Here is an 18538-nt window from a genome sequence, read left to right on the forward strand (position 1 = left end):
TCTCAGTATCCCATTCCCACCCTCTTTCCCCTTGATCCCTTTAGCTGCAAGGACCACGTCCAGCTCCCTCTTGAATATATCTAATGAACTGGCCCAACAGCTTCCTGAGGTAGAGAATTCCACAGGTTCACAATTCTCTGAGTGAAGAAATTCTTCCACATCTCAGTCCTGAATGGCTTATCCCTTATTCTTTGACTGTGACCCCTTGTTCTGGGGCATGATCTTAATGAAGTTTCAAAAGTAGCTAAAGCAAATTTTACTTGACAGAAAAATGAACTGCTTGCATAAAAGGCAATCACATTAAACTTGTGTCTTCTGAGAAAGAAAACTGAAATGTTAAATCGTGGAGAAAAATTCAAAGTTAAGAATGATCCTGAATTTATACAAGTTGAGGTGAACTTAATTATTATGAAGAACAACTGAGATGTTTGGATTTTTCAAGTATCAAACATTAAAAATACATGCATGGAAGAAGAGGGGTATCAAGAGTTAACAACTGAATCCAAGTACTTCAGTGCCTGTTTCAAAAAGTGGAATTACTGATGGCAATTTAGTGATTATACTTAACCGGCACTACTGTAACGAGAGGGTAAAAAGCAGTATGACATGGAATTTTTCCTTGGATTCCAATTCATAGCAAACAGCACCCAGAAAGCAGATGGCCGCTTTCGTTCAGTGACATTGTACGTTGCAAAGTTAACCAATGAAAACAAAACATCAAATACATTTGTTTCCATCACAAGTAAGGGTCAAGTCTATACACAATCTAAAGCAGATTTTTAAAAGCAACATGAAGTAAAAACTCTGGCACCATCTGCTAACTGAAAAACCAAAGGCTTATTTGGTGGAGGTCGATGGTACAGCCATTCACCATAAAAATTGTACATATTACCATAGCCCAAAATATTTAATGGCAGCAGCTCGATCTCACTTGGCAGCTGGAGATCCTATGGAAGCCCCATGCCATCCCATTTAGGGAAGGTCTGCCACATCACGTGCCAGCTGTCAAGAGCTGCCAGCCAGTTAGAGGCCAGATGTTCTGTTGAGCAACAGTAGCACTAGGGAGAGACACCTAACAACAATTAAGGTCGTGGATTGACAAAAGCTGAAGGTGAATGATGGTGGGAGGATTTTCACCCTGGGTTGTGGTTGAAGAGCTGAATGGTACAGTAGCAAGGCCAGGGCTTGACCCTCTATATGCTCCCTTCTCAATGCCTGGTCCTTCAGTCAGGCATTTATTGTCTTTGAATGAGACACCCAACCTGGGGGCAGACATATTGACTTGGGTTTAATTATCAATAGAGGCAAAGGAAAGTGGAGTTGAGGCCTCAGTCAGATCAGCCATGAGCTTATTTAATGGTGGAGTGGCTTAAAGTGCTAAAGATCTACCCTTTTTCCTAATTTGAATATTTGTATGTTCCTGCCTACTACTAGTAAAGGTGGGATAAAGCTCTTAAGTAGATATTGATTTACAGCAGGGGTGAGAATGGTGACCATGGGCCTTCCATCATGGACTTAATTGGGATGGAGGCAGGAAGGAGGCAGAGTTCATACTTCTGACTAAGGAAATGCCTACCTGACCACCAACTCACGGTGGGAAGAGTATTAAATTCTACCGAATGTGACTGCAGTTCCCTTGTCAGAAGTTTAAAGAATGAGAGCCAGTAACAAAGTCTTAAAGCCAGGGGAACAGATTAGGTTTAGTAAAATTTTAAACTAACAATCTTTGTTTGTGATTAAATTTGTTTTGTAAATATGATTTTGTTGTCTGTGTAAAATATTCTACTGTTTTCTGTTATGTTTATAATGTTAAGAACCTGTTTCAAACAGAGTTATAAAAAAAAAAGCCTTATCACCTTTGGCATCTTTTTCTTTCCAAGGAGGTGCAAGGTGTATGATCAGGAAAATATGTAATTTCTTTAAAATAAGCATTTTTGAGAAGCACACTTAAGAATGTTATGAAGGGCTCAATTGCAATTTTCTTTAAGAAGAAGAAATGCTGGTCCATGTAACCTATGACTTTTGACCTGGGAGCAGTGCTCACAGGAAGGAAGTGTGGCCAAGCACAAGGAAGAGCTACAAGCAGAGGAGTTAGAGGGTGAAAGCACAGATGCAGACACAAGCAGACAGAAAATTCTTGAGGATAAGAAACAAGTCACTCTCAGAAAGAGGTCAGTTTTTCTGTATGGCTAAAAAGGTTCAAAACTGGGAAAGCTGAGTGAATATCTTGAAGATGCTAAAGAGCTGGATGTTTTTTCAGAAATGGTCAAAATAGGGTATTTGTTAGTTGGTTGAAAAGAAACTCTGGAAAGCTACACCTTCAGGTCTGTTGTAACATGATGGAGAAGAGATTTGTGGAGGTGTGCCTTGCTGATAAAGATTGTACCCCCATGATCTTGAATGTGAAAGCTGTTGTCTAATAGGACTCCTGATCTTCCCTGCATGAGTAAAGAACATTTGTTTAGGAACTATGTGGCTACATAATATCACATGTGCAGAAGGGGAATGCATGTGATTGTGTAAATGTATTTTTGCTGTATCAACTGTTTAAAGTGAAATTTACTTACTTTAAAGTGTTATTTCTCTGTTAATTCACCTGTGATTAAAATGAAACAAAACCAATGACAAAGTAAAATCTACAGAAAGTTGCAGTGCAATGACAACATCTTCATTTGGTGGTTTTCAGTAATTATAAGGGATATATTGCGAGGTGATGATCGTCGACTACCTCCCAGAACTTAGAAGGTCAGTTTGTTGAATGTGTATTTTCCAGCTGGAAAGAAGTTCACTAGTCAGTGAATGATCACTTCATTACATAATCGTTTTGGGACAACCGTAATGAAAGTGTCTATAAGTAATCATTTTAAAATAATATTTGGATTCCTTAATTAGTATAATTTTTAAATCTTCAGAAAGCAACCAACGTTTTGCTAAGTGGAAGCTAGCTGTTGAAAAATCACGAGGTTGGGAAAACACAGAAAATACCAGCTCTGGTAAGAATTCATTTTACAATGCCAGATAATGGTAATGGTTAATATTGAGCAAGATTGTGGCAAAACACACAAAGACATTCACATGGTAAGATAGTTAGCGTAACATCGCAGGACCATATAGAAATCCTGAAGCAGTTGACTCGTGGAAATTACCTTGGAACCTGAAACATCCAGTGGACAATTCTCCTGTGTCTGAAACCTTCTGACAAAGCTCTTAAAAGTTGGAGAATTCAATGTTTGAATTCACTTCAGCTTAATAATTACCCAGGAAATGTGAGAGAATTAAAAACCTACTGTAATTGTTCAGTAACTGTTAAACTGTATCCCCAATGTACCATGTCCTGGCACCACACACACCACACCCCTTGATCTGAGAAAACACTCCTGTCCCTGTAACGCCACATCACCACTGGGGCACAGTTTTTCATCCATTGACCAACATTATCTCCAAGACATTGAGGAATCTTGTGTCCTAAAATGCTGTGTTTTTGTTTACTTTGTATGTGCTGAATTGTAAGTGCATACTGTTGATTTGTTTTCAATTTATCAGTAAGTGTGTTTGGGTTGGATTTTTCTTGTTTTCTACCTCCTTGCACTCCGGCAATATATGAACTTTACCCTGCAAACAAGTTTGCTTCTGGAATTTACAAAGGGAGCACTTGTTAAATCTTCCTATATTGAGTTTGCTATATAAGTTTGGATTTGCTTGTGTCATTAAACAAGTGTTTCCAAATTCTGACACTAAAGTTGGTGGGCAATATAACAAGATGAAGGTTATTACTTTTAATGGATGGTGTAGTTTAAAAAGTGAATAAATGGACTGTATCTATTTTTGCACGCAGTTCCAGACAATACTTGTTACAAGTAAATTGCTAACCTGTTGACCTCCCTATCCTTTATGGTCATATCCCTTAATGATAGTTTGCACAAGCGCAAGTATAATGGTGCTCCCAGTTATGAAGCTTTTAGAATGTCAAGATGTAGTGACTAATTCCTTACAGAGTAATTTGTTCAAACTTACATAGGTGTTCAAACCTATATCTATTGTAACCATAGGCTTGGATTTTATATTTGCAGTTATTTGGCAAAATTATCAAAGTTCAGTCATTACAATTACAAAACTGGCAGCAATGTGAAACCTTGTACATGGTGAAGGTGTTTCTTGTTGGGGCATACTGTCAAAGTTCCTACAGGTAGCAACCTTTTAAAAATTGCTTCAACTGACAAGAGCTTCCTCTTTTTATTGTAATATCTCTGGAAGAGCCTCATGAAAAGATGTGTCTTGATTCCTTGGGTTCTGTTATGCCTTTGAGGGAAAGGAATCTACTGGCCTTCCTTGGTCTGGCCTACGTATGACTTCAGGCCCAAAGCAATGTGGTTAACTATTAACTGTCTTCCGAAAAACCCGGCCTCTTCTAAGTTATACCAAACTGCTAAGAAGTCTCAAAAAAGGAATGAAATCAGTCCAATCATCTGAGACTAACCCAGGCAATGACAACTGCAAACTCAACCCCGTAGATCCTGGAAAGTGCTCCTTACTAATATCTCAGGACTACTGCCAAAATTAGGAGAGCTGTCTCACAGACTGGTCAAGCACAGCCTGGCATAGTCATACTCACGGAATCATACCTTATGAGACAATGTCTCAGACACCACCATCACCGTCCCTCGCCATGTGCTGCATCATCAGTAGGTCAGACTGCCAAAGGTGATGGCACATTGGTATACTGTTCAGAAGGGGTTACCATGGGAGTCCTCAATATTGACTGCAGACACCGTGAAGTCTTTTGGCATCAAGTCAAACATAGGCAAGAGAACCTGTTGGTTACCATTCCTCACCCTCCCCCCAGCTGATGAATCAGTGCTCCACTACTTGGAGGAAGCTTTGAATGGCAAGAATATATTCTGGGTTGGGGACATCAATGTACATCACCGAGACTGGCACATTAGCACCAATACTGACTGGGCTGGTAATGTTCTGAAGAGCATAGTTGCAAGACTGGGTCTGCAGCAGGTGCTGAGGGTGCTAACAAGAGGGAAAGCATACTTGACCTCATTCTCACCAATTTGTCAGCTGCAGACCACAGACAGATCAGCCATGATCTTGTCGAATAGCAGAGCAGGCTCAAAGGATCAAATGGCTTACTTATTTCCCAAAACCCAATGTTCCCATGCCCTGTGAGATCAAATGTGGCATAATGAGGGCAAAAATATTACACATCATACATTGTCTACGTGGATATCATCTTAAAAGCTTACAGAATTAAATGCTATTCAAGATGTCTACCAATATATTGGTGATGGTACAAATTGTTGCTAGTGAAGAGCCACATTCAAGTCATAATAGGAAAAAGTGGCAAACTGATGTGTGTTTAGCTGCAATCAACTAAAATAAATTGAAGACAAAATGGCCCGCTGTTCTGAATTTTTGTAGCAATACTAGTAATCACTATTTACAAAGTAACTCCGACTTTTTTTAATTCAATAACATGAATTGTAAACTGATTAGCTTCTGCTCAGGTTTGCAATCCATGATGATCATCTGGGGTCTTTTAGTATTTTTGGATCTTTACTCCTGACTTCCCAATTTTATTTCTGAGTTTGGTGTTTTCTGGTGGCTGGATTATCTGTTATAGTACACATTTCATTGTACCCAAAATGTTTGTGCCCTAGAGGAAGAAAGAATACTTAATGCTAAAGGTTTGTATGACAACTGCTGGAAGATGTTACCCAGATAGTTATTAAGGGAACATCTGCTTCTGCATTTGGGTTGTAGAGAGAGCATATAACCTCTGTAAGAACATTACATCCCAATCATGTTAATGGAGTAAACTGTCTGACAATTTGGATAGTAAGTAGCTATGCTGGGAATTCTGCAGTGTTCGGGGAATGTTAATTACCTGATCTGTATGTGTCATTAATTGAACTCTGAGGGGCAAAACTCAGGCCAGTAATTCTTCCACTGGGCTTCAGTCAACTCTGCACGTCATTATCTACCAGGGATGGTGAAACCTCACCTTTAGACATGTGCTGCTGGTTTCAACATAGATTTAGGTGGTTAAACACTCATCATAACCCTGTGCATTTGAAAGTCCTGAAGCCATTGACTTGACCTTCTGCATCTAAACAATCTGGAGTGGGAAAGCATTCATGTTTCATATTGTGCTAATCAAACTCTAATGTAGAATTAGTGGCTTGATTGAGGACTTCTGAACATAACACTGAATGTCTACATTTATCATTCAGCTTGGGGCCCTCTTGTGGCACAGAGATAGTGCTCCTAACCCTGAGAAATCTGAGTTCAAGTTCCACCTGCTCTAGAGGTGTGAAATCACATCTATGAGTTCAAAAAACATTCAGTATGTAATTTGCTGTTTTTCTTTATTTTCTAGACACTGGAGAAAGCTGAGACAAGTAACATAACTGGATAAAAAGATACAATGTAGTGCTAGAATTGCTTGGGAATTCTACTTTTTTTTTTAAAATGAACTTCCACTATTATTTCCTTATTAAAAGTATGCCTTGTGATTTCTGGGCATATAGCTTTAACTGAAAGTGCCTTTTTCAGTATTATCACATCACAATAATATGAGTACATGTTTGAGAACGTACAAAAAAAACATTATTGAAATAAGAATTGCTGCGGAAAATCAGATGCGCTGAAACAAATTAAAAGAAACTTATTATGGAGTTACCAAATGTACTGTCTAATCTTTAAAGTTCAGGATTTGCTATTTTGCACATACAAACTGTAACTGTACTTCACTGATTGCTTTGGTACCTGATTCTTTTCAAGGAGCTATTGATTGTAATTGGTTTAAATTGTCGCAGTAGATCAATTTCTTGACCTGCTAAAGCATCCTTGCTGAAAAGGATAAAGAATAAGGACAGGAGTAAATGCCAGTTAAATAAAAGGCGAGTTTGGAAGTAAGAATATGGAGAATAAATGCTGGTCAACCCAGCAATACCCACTTTCTGTGAATGAATAAAAAACATGAAACCCTAAATAGAAAGACAGAATGGGCAAGGCAAAAGAATAGTATAGATGCTGACTGTAAAGTTAAATTGTACTTGAAATTATCTACAGAATTAATTTAAAGTCAGGAACATGCTATCACAGTTACTTCTATAAGACTATTAAAACTTAATGTGATTCTGAGCAAATTTAATTTCTTTTGAAAAGTACATACAGATCTTGTTAATTGGTGCCTCGGTAATTATTACAGGTTACTCTTTCTCAATACAGGTTAAGAATTCACTTTTGAGCAGAACTGAGACAATTTACTAGATTGGGGGTTCTCAACCAGATTTCTGTGACCTGTAGGTTTCAAAAAGAAATCCTGTACTTCTTGCAAATATAAATGTCATGCCAATCAAAATCCATGTTGGGAAAAATGGCCAAGATGCAGTTTCAATTAAGAAGTGATGTCCAATGATTGTGTATCAAAGGTGGCAGTTTCTCTGTGGTTGCACATATTTTGCTGAAGTATAAACAGAGAGCATGAGGGAAGAAAACAGCTGGTCTATGTGCAACACAGCATAGGCAATTGATGTTTGGTTGCAGAGAGAGAGATTGATTGTGGGGTGTGGGTGGGTATGGAACTTAAAATATCATGACCATGTTTGTAAAATGGTTATATTATGTTTCAGAAGCAGAAATTAGCAAAGTCTAAGCTTATGATGGATGACTAAAGCTATTCCACAAAATCCCACAATTTTTCCAAGTATTTGTGTGCCTTGGACTTACTGTATGCACCTGTCATTTGACTGGAAAAACACTGGTCAGGACCAGGACTTGTCATTATTGCTGTGCAACTCAATGGATTAAATCATTGTTGCAGATTTTGACATGTACTATATGACTTTATAATTCCACAAGTGAATTTGTAAGAGTGGCAACAATATAGTTGATTTATTGTCTTCTGTGTAATTGGAAATTAAAGTTGTGATTGATGTGATATTTATACAGTATATACATTTTTGAAAAATGCTTACTTAATTTACAATGAATTTGCACATTAGAAGGATTATTATATGAGATGTCTCTGCTTAGTCAGCAAGTGAAGAAACCAGAATTGCAATCCCAAAAAGGGAAAAGACTGGAGGATAACAGTCAGGTAGGAAATAAAACAAAAAAATACTTTTTTCATTGTGTGACATTTTTTAGATTGAAAAAAGAATAATTCCGTACAAGTCTAAGGAATGTCTGTAACCTAGGGTTGGAGTTGGGGTGGGGGTATAGCAGGTGCTCAGAAACACAAAAGATTGAGAGACCCTGAACCAGATAATCTGAGTTAATGACTTTAAAAACATGTTAACAACATTCTGGTGGGTTTTAGGAAATTGCAGATTTGGTTTCGTCTGACTTTCTCCAGACTTCAATTCAACAGCACCTGGAATGGAAATCAAATTCTATGTAACAGGTTAATTACCTTTTTTTGCCATGCTTCAGTCTTTTACTTTTACAAACAGTTCAACAAACCATTTTCACAGGTCAGATGATGCCAGAGAATTAGAATTCTTTAATCTCAACAGCGAATCCAAAATCCAACAATCCAGCGAATCCAATCCAATCTAACATCGAGGACATAAAGTTATAATTACGTGGTGTAGTTTCAATTTATTTTAAATTACAGGACTTTTGACCCAATTGTGGCAGAAGCAACAAATTAATTGATTTGTAATGAAGCATAGATTATCTCAATACTTCTAAAAATCCTCCCCACAATGTGAATAAAACAGTAAATATACAATATCAGGAATATTTAACTGGTTCAAAACTATGTAACTGTAGGAAATCAATCAGCTCATTTGGCTGGTTTGTGTTGCAGAGTGATGACAACAGCATGAGTTCACTTCCCCACTCTAGCTGAGGTCATTGTGAAGGTCTCACCTTCTGTACCTCACCTGAGGTGATCCTCAGGTTAAATTCACCACTGGTTTCTTCCTCTCTATGAGAGAGTAGCCCTGTGGTCCTCTGGGATAATGACAACTTTACCTTTACCTTTAAATATAAGTGGACACGGCTGAAAAGCTTCATGTTGGCAATCAATTACACTAGTAAAATTGTCTCTGAATATAAATATTAAATGGAGATTAGGCCGACACTGTCAGAGTGGCCATTTTAGAATCCCAATTGAATCTGAAGTTGCCATGAACAGTAAACGCTATGAGAATAAAGTTACTTTATGCCTTGCAGTCATAAAATAATTGTATATGTGTCACATAAAAATGTAGGTATGATGAGAAAAGTCCTTTGTCATAATATCATATTTTAATCAGTTGCCAAAAAAGGCCACTCCGTGCATCCTTCTCTCCTCTCTGTGCTTCACAGTGCAATTATAAACCTAGTCAAACAGTAAAATGTATTTTTTACTTACTGCTTATTTTTCAAAAACAAGTGCAAACTTCTAGTGGATGGTCAAAAGCTTCAAATTTCAGCAACAGCATTCTCACACCAGAGCCCTGGCATTGCTTTAGATTTATACAATCCTGCTTGCTGGCATTTGGATCTGGGAAGAATACAGTACAATGTATATTTAAAGACTTACATTTAGCCTCGTGACTTCTTCACAACAAATTAGAAATTAATTAATCCAATTGATGCTACTTCTCAGAAGTACTAGTTTAAGAATATTTCATTGAATCTCCCTTTGGAATTGCATTTTTGTGTGATACTAAATCTCATTTTTCTGAAGCATAATCATATCTTTCTTGGTAAGTTATTGAAGAGGAGGAGGTAAACACTGCAAGAATAACCATTCCTTAAGCTGCTACAAAATTACCCAACCGTTTATTTCGATTTCCTCGCACCAGTGCTCTACATGCGTGATAAGGCGGTGTGCAACTGATTCTCCTCATTCAAGTGAATCTGCAGTCAAGATTATGTAATGAATATGGTAAACCATCAATACATATGAATGATACAGTTTTGCAAGGTGTGAATTACCATGCTTTTTTCATGTAATTGAAAATGGTTTATAGGACTGAATAGAATGGGATTACTCGTAACAAAATATTCATTCAAATTACCTATTCTGAAATAAACCTAAGTGAAAATTGGGGAAACCAATTCTCAAAGAAGAAAAATGTGATTATTAGTAAAAGTAGTTACATTGATCTTAAATGTTCATTTGAGATGCTGACTTCAATGTAGAAATATTTTATTTTAAACTTGTACTGATTAATTTGATGAAACATTTAATAAAAATATATTTCATCACTTCTAGTGATATTCATTTAACAACTTTTGCTCTTAATGAAAATCACAATGTCTATATGCAACATGGCATGAAAAGGCACATTTCTATGGTGAAAAGCTTTGTCCTCTAAGTAATTGTAACAGCAAACGTGCTGCTTAATTTCTGGCTTAGTTTGTTTTCATAGTTATCGACATTTATGTTGACAACGTTACGAAATATTTCATTTCCATAAAGTTTGTGACAAGGACAATTATAAATTTCTCTTTATCAAGGTAATGAATTTAGTTTGTTTTTTTTTACAACTTACTGCTTTGCTTTGGAAAATAATTTAATTTCGTTATTTTGTCTATTTAAGCTAAAGTTTCATTATACTGTTGGTTTCTGCTTTCCATTGTTTTAACAGCTTATTGTGGAGTTATACAGAATAAAATATTCCCAATCTTTTCATTCTTGTATGCAATGCCACAACACACAAGCCTTTCAAAATTTTGTTCATCTGTCCATTTTTGTCTGGATTATTTGATTGTCCTCGTGATTAGATTAATTTCTTTAAATGGAATATACCAGTAGATTAATTTATAAAGAGTGTAGCAGGGTTAGAGCATTCCTCTTCATGCACAAAGAGTGTGCTATGTTGCAAAGAGTTTAAATTTGTCTTGCTCAAGAAACCTTTGGGTGCTTCAACTAGTAATAAAGGAAATTCAACACTACCCTAAAACTCTAAACCATCCATTGATGTCAAGTTTGATTTGGAGACATTTAATAGATTCATTTCTACATTTGGACAAAATTTGACTGACTCAGTGACATCCTTAAACTGACATCATGTGATAAGTTCCACCCTTTACAATGTGAACAATGGCCGCTGGGAGCAGATAACCTGTGATTGAGTGTAGTCTTGTGTGTACCTAAAAGTATCAGGAATAGTAATATGAGCTTACTCAATTGGAGCCTGATGTCTGACATAAACGTCACATAATATTACATAACACTTAGAAATCGTTCCAGTTTATTAATTCTGAGCCTAATATTTGTTGAAGACTCGGGATCCGTCCCCATTTAATGTCAGTAACTCAAATTAAAACGAATTGGTGGCAGTAAATCTACCAAATGCATCTCAGATGGTTCTGGAGAGCAAACAGGATAAAGGGGGAGAAGTTGAAGTGATAAATATGGATTTTCTGAAGGTGTTTGATAAGGTATCACACATTGGTCTGCTTGATAAGAGCCAATGGTGTTGGATATAGTATATCAACATGGTTAGAGGATTGGCTAACTAATAGAAGACAGGAAGCTGGAATAAGGGTGGCATTTTCAGAAATGGTAGGTACACTGTAACTGGGGGACCGTCACAGGGATCAATGCTGTGTCCACAATTAATTTTTGATGTATATTAATAACTTAGATGAGGAAAGTGAAATGTACCATAACCAACTTTGTGGATGACACAAAACTGGTGGAAAGTCAGGGGTGAGCAGATTACCCTGGAAGTGAAAGCTATCTTAAGTTTGAGCAATATTAAAACTAGCTGTTTCATGCTGCTACTTTGGAATAGCAACGAGTGATGTTCACCACTAACAGGATGCTGCTATCAAACAAAAAAGACTTTCTGCCAATCACACAAATGATTTATGCGATATCTGATTTTCATCGCTGGTTTCCTGCCAGGTATGTAGGTAGTATACCCCAAAGGCTGGCAGATTGTATCAAACAATACGTCCATTTGGCTGTTCACAACAAGCAAAGGGTTGACGGCATGCATCCAGCCTATGTTTGTAAAACTTTTTGTAACTTGTGTAACTTTTTATAACTGTTTGTATAACACAGTGTTCCAAGATAAATGTGATTCTGCAATTGGACATTAGTTGGATAATGCTAGGTGTATGAAGGTTTATGCTTACAAGCAATTTAGGATTGTCAGTTGGCCTCACATTGTGGTGCACTTGGATATACCAGAAGCTACATATATTAACACATGAGGCAGGATTCTTTGCAGACAGAAAGAACACTATCCTCTTTCAGCTTTATAAATTAGTTTACATCTATTTGCTGGCTTATTTCTCTGGGTAATACCCTAATCAATCAGAGTCATCCTGCCTCATATAATATTAAGCAAAGTATGGCAATTAATAGTCAATCACCACTAATGGATGTATTCTCTATGTCAATGTCTTTACCAATCAGAGTCTAATTGCGAACCAATAACCACCCCTCCTATGCAGAATAAATATTGGTTTTCCTCATCTGCTGGTGTTCTTGCCCTGATGAGTGCAAGAAAGAAAAAAGTTATGACAAAATGAGTCTTTTTAAGCAATACTCACAGAAATAGAAATTGATTTCAGTGTCAGAAGTGTGGTAATCCAATGCCACATTGTATAGGGTAATTAGCAATGCAGTTAGAGGCAATATAAGACATTTTTTCCTTACAAAATGAAAGCTTGCTGGAAATAAATTAATTAACTTTAAAAATTGAATTGTATTATTAGTTAACGGGTAAGAGCTGTTTGTTTTTGATGGAAAGGACAGAAGGTTAGAACTAATGAGATATCTATTTCAAAGAGGCATGTGGGAATCACATCTGCTGAAAATCTAAAATCTAGGTCAATATCTTAAATTCTGTGCATGGGAACACCACCACCTGCAAGTACTCTCCAAACTATATACCGTCCTGACTTGGAACTATATTGCTGCTCTTTTACTGTCACTGGGTCAAAATTCTGGAACTCGTTTCATAAGAGCAATGTGAACGTCCCTACATCTGAAGATCTTCAGCCATTTAAGGCAGCAGCTCTCAATCACCTTTTTCGGGGCAATTAGGGATACGCAGCAAATTCTATCTTAGCCAGCGATGCCTCATCCCATGTTTTAATAAAAATAAATTCTAAGCTTAATTACAAATATGAGATTTGTGATGCATCACAATAAAGTAGAATTTGTTAAATAGAATATAAGCTTAACATTTAATTAGAGGATGAACACAGATTTCATCCCCATCACTGCAAAGAGGTCCTTGTGTAATATAATATTCAATAAAATGGATTAATCACAGAATGGTATCAGTTGGTATGGCACCTCATTCAAGTCAACAAGTTCAAGCCTGCCACTTTGTTTATAAGTCTGTTGCCCACAGAAACTTTAAAGGCTGGGAAAGCTCATCAACAGACCTGTACTGTTTTCACTGTAACTGACAAAAGAATAAAAGGGAGTGGAACACCGTAAACCAATACCTAGCATTGCCTCGAGGCAAACGGAAGTTGAAGAGAGCCAATCGCTGCTGAGTAGCTAACTAACAACGGAGAAAAATAAAAGTCTCTAACATTTTGAGTAAAAGTTCAGCTGCTGTTTAGATGTACAGTTTTAAGCAGTTATTTCTTTACCAGCCAACAGTGTATTTGGAGAATGTATATGTTTTAAGGTAAGTTCATGTTTAGTCAAATCTAAATGACTTGGATAACACAACAACCAATGAAATAGCAAAGTCTATATAAAAATATATAACTATATATAGTTTTATATAAAAACCGTGTGTGTTCAAGTTTAGTATTTGATACTTTAGACAACTATTTTAAAACAAAGGTTAAGCCCAAAGGTGTGTAGGTTAGGTGGATTGGCCATGGTAAATTGTCCATGGTGTCCAGGGATGTGCAGGCTAGGTGGGTTAGCCATGGGGAATGCAGGGTTACAGGGATAGGGTAGAGGAGTGGGTCTGGGTGGATGCCCTTCAGAGAGTTGGTGCAGACCCACTGGGCTGAATGGCCTGATTCCACACTGCAGGGATTCTGTGATTTTATGATTCCTGATGACATTCACAGGAATTGATGTATAGGTAATATTGTATAAGAAAAGTTGTTAGTTTTCTTAGGCAGATGACTTGCTAATCTCTACAGAAAGATTTGTTTAGGTTTCATTTCTAGTGAAAGAAATGGAACAAATTAACAAAACAGCAAGCCATTTTTCCTGGATGGGACTGGATTTAGATTTTAAATGATTTAAGGACTTTACTGATATTCAATATTGTGACTATATAACATCATCACCTTTCCTGAATCCAGTTCTGCTGCTTTTATATCTGCCAGGTTGTTGTCTGGATCGATCATCTTCTCTATAATAGTTGCCTCTATTATATAGATTCAGTGCTGGAAGATTTGTTGATAAGTGTGAGGTCATCCATTTTGGTAGGAATAACAGCAAAATGGACTATGTTTTAAATGGTAAAAAATTGCAGCACGCTGCTGTGCAGAGGAACTTGGGTGTCCTTGTGCATGAATCGCTAAAAGTAGGATTGCAGGTGCAGCAGGTAATTAAAAAGGCAAATGGAATTTTGTCTGCCATTGCTAGAGGGATGGAGTTTAAAAACAGGGAGGCTATGCTGCAGCTGTATAGGGTCCTGGTGAGGCCACACCTGGAGTACCGTGTGCAGTTTTGGTCTCCTTACTTGAGAAGAGATATACTAGCACTGGAGGGGGTGCAGAGGAGATTCACTCGGTTGATTCCAGAGTTGAGAGGGTTGGATTATGAGGAGAGACTGAGTAGACTGGGATTATACTCATTGGAATTCAGAAGAATGAGGGGAGATCTTATAGAAACATATAAGATTATGAAGGGAATAGATAAGGTGGAGGCAGGGAGGTTGTTTCCACTAGCAGGTGAAACTAGGACTAGGGGGCATTGCCTCAAAATAAAGGAAAGCAGATATAGGACTGAGGTCAGGAGGAACTTCTTCACCCAAAGGGTTGTGAATCTGTGGAATTTCCTGCCCAGTGAAGCGGTTGAAGCTACCTCGCTGAATGTTTTTAAGGCAAGGCTAGATAAATTTTTGAACAGTAAAGGAATTAAGGGTTATGGTGAGCAGGCGGGTAAGTGGAGCTGAGTCTCAAAAAGATCAGCCATGATCTTATTAAATGGCGGGGTAGGCTCGAGGGGCCAGATGGCCTACTCCTGCTCCTAGTTTTTATGTTCTTATTAATTTTGTGCTTTTTTAAACTATTAAACAATTCAAACTCCTTTCTTTCTCTTAGACTCAAGAGAATTACCAGGCAACATCTTGTGTGATTATGGCAGCATCCCAGAAAATTGCTTTTGAAGAGATGCCTGATAGCCCTGCACTCTCCCCAGGATTTGGATCAGCAACATTGGGAGATCTGCAACAGATTCAAAAGAACAGCACTGAGAACCTGAGAGGAAATCTAAGATACCATAATGAAAGTTCAAAAGATTCCAATAGACAGGACTCCTATGGCCATGATGATGGACCTGAAATGACGAATATAAGCAAGAACTGCCCATGCCCTGGATTCACACCTAAGCGGAGTTCTGAATGCTGCATCAGTAATGCTGAAGCAAAATCCAAGCATCTCCAAATAGAACAGGGTGATTCTACAGAGGATGTTTCTTTGCTGCACTGTTTTCATTCATTGCAAGAGAAATCTTTGTATTCTTGCCATTCTGAAGAACTAGAAAATCAATCATCATGTATACATGATATAGTTAGACAGAGTGGCCTGAAACAAGCAGGGACGCATCAGCGACAAATTGATTTAGAGACAATCGATAATGTCATAGGAGATGAGCTTGAGAGTAAACTCTCTTCTGGCCATCACTCCTGTAATGATGCTCCAGAAAGCACAGCCCCAGAGAAACATATTCCATCTCTTTTAAAGAATCCTGTGAAATTACCTAATGCAGCCACAGAAAGAATCTCTTGTTTAAATCGATCCAGTCCGAGGAGGTCACAGTCAGAGCATTCTCTTACAGAAAGCAACAATGAAACAAAATCTAAGTTGCAGCTTGTGTCTTGCAGCAAAAGTGTTGAGCAATTAATTAGTACACCAATTGAGAATACCGTGTCCCTATTTTCCTCCTCCTCATTATCCTTGTCCTCATCATCATCCTTGCCTTCCATTTCATCACTGGTAGAAGGCAGAACTCTGGGGTCAGAACAAAAAAGTTATCGTGTAGATTCCAGTAATGCTTCCAAGCCCAGTACACCACAAACTGGTGGCAACATGCCTAACAAAGCTGAGGTAGGTGAAGTCTCATACATTCTGACCTTAAAATGTCTCTAATACTTGTCAAAAGGAAAGCTCATGGCCAAAAATGAGTTCTCTTATATTTCAAGTTTGAGTTTCCCAGGAGGTTATTTTATAATTGAGAAATTGCAAATATTACCTGAATATTTTGGTTTTACTTTTCATAGAAATAGCTGAGAATTTGAATTCAGCAGATAAAGAATGATGCTCACTGTTCTTTCTCAGAGATTTTTGGAGGCTTTTTTCCACTGCAGTTTAGGATTAGTGGAGATCCTTGTTGTCTGTCCATGTGCGTGTGTGTGTATGGAGAGAATTAAGATATCATGGAGCATAGAAAATCCCCAAGTTGGGATGTGTGACAGTTCTAATCACCTCCAAAAAGTAATGAGCAAAATGACCTATTGTCATAGAGAAGAGTGAAAAACCAAACTTACATGAAAGAAGCTGGTTAAAAAAAAACTGTAACAAGATTTTTCACATAGAAGTGAAACTCTCAAAAGAAGATGATGTGATCAACATACGCTTGGGTATTTAATGAAACCAGTCACCTAATTCAATGATTATAGAGACAACATATAGATACTGGAGTGAAATCCACAATAATTTGCCAACCATCAAGGATCTGTTTACTGGATATAGAAGGACAAATTTATTTCAAAGTTAGGTCTGACAAATGGCTATCCTGGAATCCAAATATTTGAATGCGTGGATTTTTACATTTAAAAGAGAATACATTACAATTTTCAAATGCTTCCAGGCATGTGTAGCGTATTGACTATTATGGACCAAATCATCTTTAAACCTGGCAATTGTAATGCACACCATGAGACATTTTCCTCACTCTTCAGCTCAAGCTCTCATCAAGTTACAGTGTAAATGAGGATAACAAGACAACTGCATACTTAGCAAATGGCAGAAACAAATCTGTAACCCCAAGACCAGTGAGACTTAAAGGTTGAAAAACAAAGAAAGATCACTGGAGAGTGAATTCATGTGAAATCAGGTACAGAAAGAGCAGGAAAGTAAAATAGAGTTAATTGAGGAAAGAAAAAAGAAGAAATAAAATAAAATGAAGGACCCTGTGAATCATTTTTGGCATCTTATCCAAGGAAGGTTATATTGGCATTGGAGGCAGTCTGGAAAAGGTTCACTAGGAGGGATTTATTTATGAGGAGGACTAGGTTGAGCTTATACTCATTGGAGTTTAGAAGAATGAGATAAAGACTTATTGAAATACATAAAATTCTTGGGGATTGTGACACGGTAAATGCAGAGCTGTTTCTCCTTGTGAGCATCTAGGACTAATGGATCTAATCATGGAGAAATGATTGCCTAGTTAAGGCAGAGATAAGTAGGAATTTCTTCGACACAGGTAGTGAATTTGTGAGATTCTCTGGTCAGCAGTCAGGTTTGGTTTGTGAGGCTTGTGATTGGAAGGTCCATGGGCTATGAAAGACCCCTAAACCCAATAGTTCCTGATCCTGTAAGAAATACTGAAAATGCTGCTTACAGTGGGAAGCTAAATCCATCCAGCTCAATTTCACTACTGAACTTTCTCAAATCCAGAAAACACATGAACATGAATTAATTTCAAACAGGGAGCCCTGGGTTAGCCATATTAAAATATGTTAATAAGTGCCATGTCTCTCCTTAGCAGGATGCCCCATGATCTACCTTCATAAAAATAGTTCCAGATGTATGCACAAACTGTTGAATCAAATTACATGGATTTTACTCTTTAACGCTTTCCAACACAATATAGAGAATGCAGAGGAGTGGTGGTCGTTAATGATGAGGCCTATGACTCAATAAAACTGCTACTACAGCCCTTTTTCCATTTTTAACATCAACAATCACTGTGGCCCCCCTGAATGATATTGACAATTTAGTGTTAGCTCAACCCAAATTGTGAAGGGCATTAAGACCAGTCTAAGTACCAGTTGGTATCAGTACCTCTCCAACTCTTCCCACAACCCTGTCTCTCCTTCTATGATGGAAGGTGGATTTATCAAAGTGTAGCTGGGTGACATGAACGATGCATTGGCTACTGGGATACCCTGTGAAATAATTCCGCAGATGCAGGTATTCCGTCACCAAGTCACTCTTTATTTACACATGGAGAGTCCTTGACACTATTGCAGCTTCCTCAGAGCCAGCTCTCAGAGTGAACAGAAGCTCGGACACAGTAGGAACTGCAGATGCTGGAGAATCCGAGACAACAAGGTGCAGAGCTGGATGAACACAGCAGGCCAAGCAGCATCATAGGAGCAGAAAGGCTGACGTTTCGGGCCTAGACCCTTCGGTCTAGGCCCGA

General features: G+C 37.8%; 2 protein-coding genes across 2 annotated transcripts in view; both read left to right on the forward strand.

Moving 5' to 3' along the window:
* The window catches only part of gk (glycerol kinase), a 91434-nt gene extending 83477 nt beyond the window's left edge, over positions 1-7957 (forward strand). The window contains exons 17-18 of the mRNA XM_048603107.1: positions 2913-2993; positions 6386-7957. Coding sequence (XP_048459064.1) covers positions 2913-2993; positions 6386-6402 — 98 coding nt within the window. The 3' untranslated portion in view covers positions 6403-7957. The remainder of the gene's footprint in view (positions 1-2912; positions 2994-6385) is intronic.
* A 75-nt stretch (positions 7958-8032) lies between these two features.
* The window catches only part of LOC109931377 (kinesin-like protein KIF20B), a 40701-nt gene continuing 30195 nt past the window's right edge, over positions 8033-18538 (forward strand). The window contains exons 1-2 of the mRNA XM_048603108.1: positions 8033-8110; positions 15214-16218. Coding sequence (XP_048459065.1) covers positions 8033-8110; positions 15214-16218 — 1083 coding nt within the window. The remainder of the gene's footprint in view (positions 8111-15213; positions 16219-18538) is intronic.

The sequence above is a fragment of the Rhincodon typus genome, chromosome 11 (genome assembly GCF_021869965.1).
Source record: "Rhincodon typus isolate 14 chromosome 11, sRhiTyp1.1, whole genome shotgun sequence".
NCBI classification, from domain to species: Eukaryota; Metazoa; Chordata; class Chondrichthyes; order Orectolobiformes; family Rhincodontidae; genus Rhincodon; species Rhincodon typus.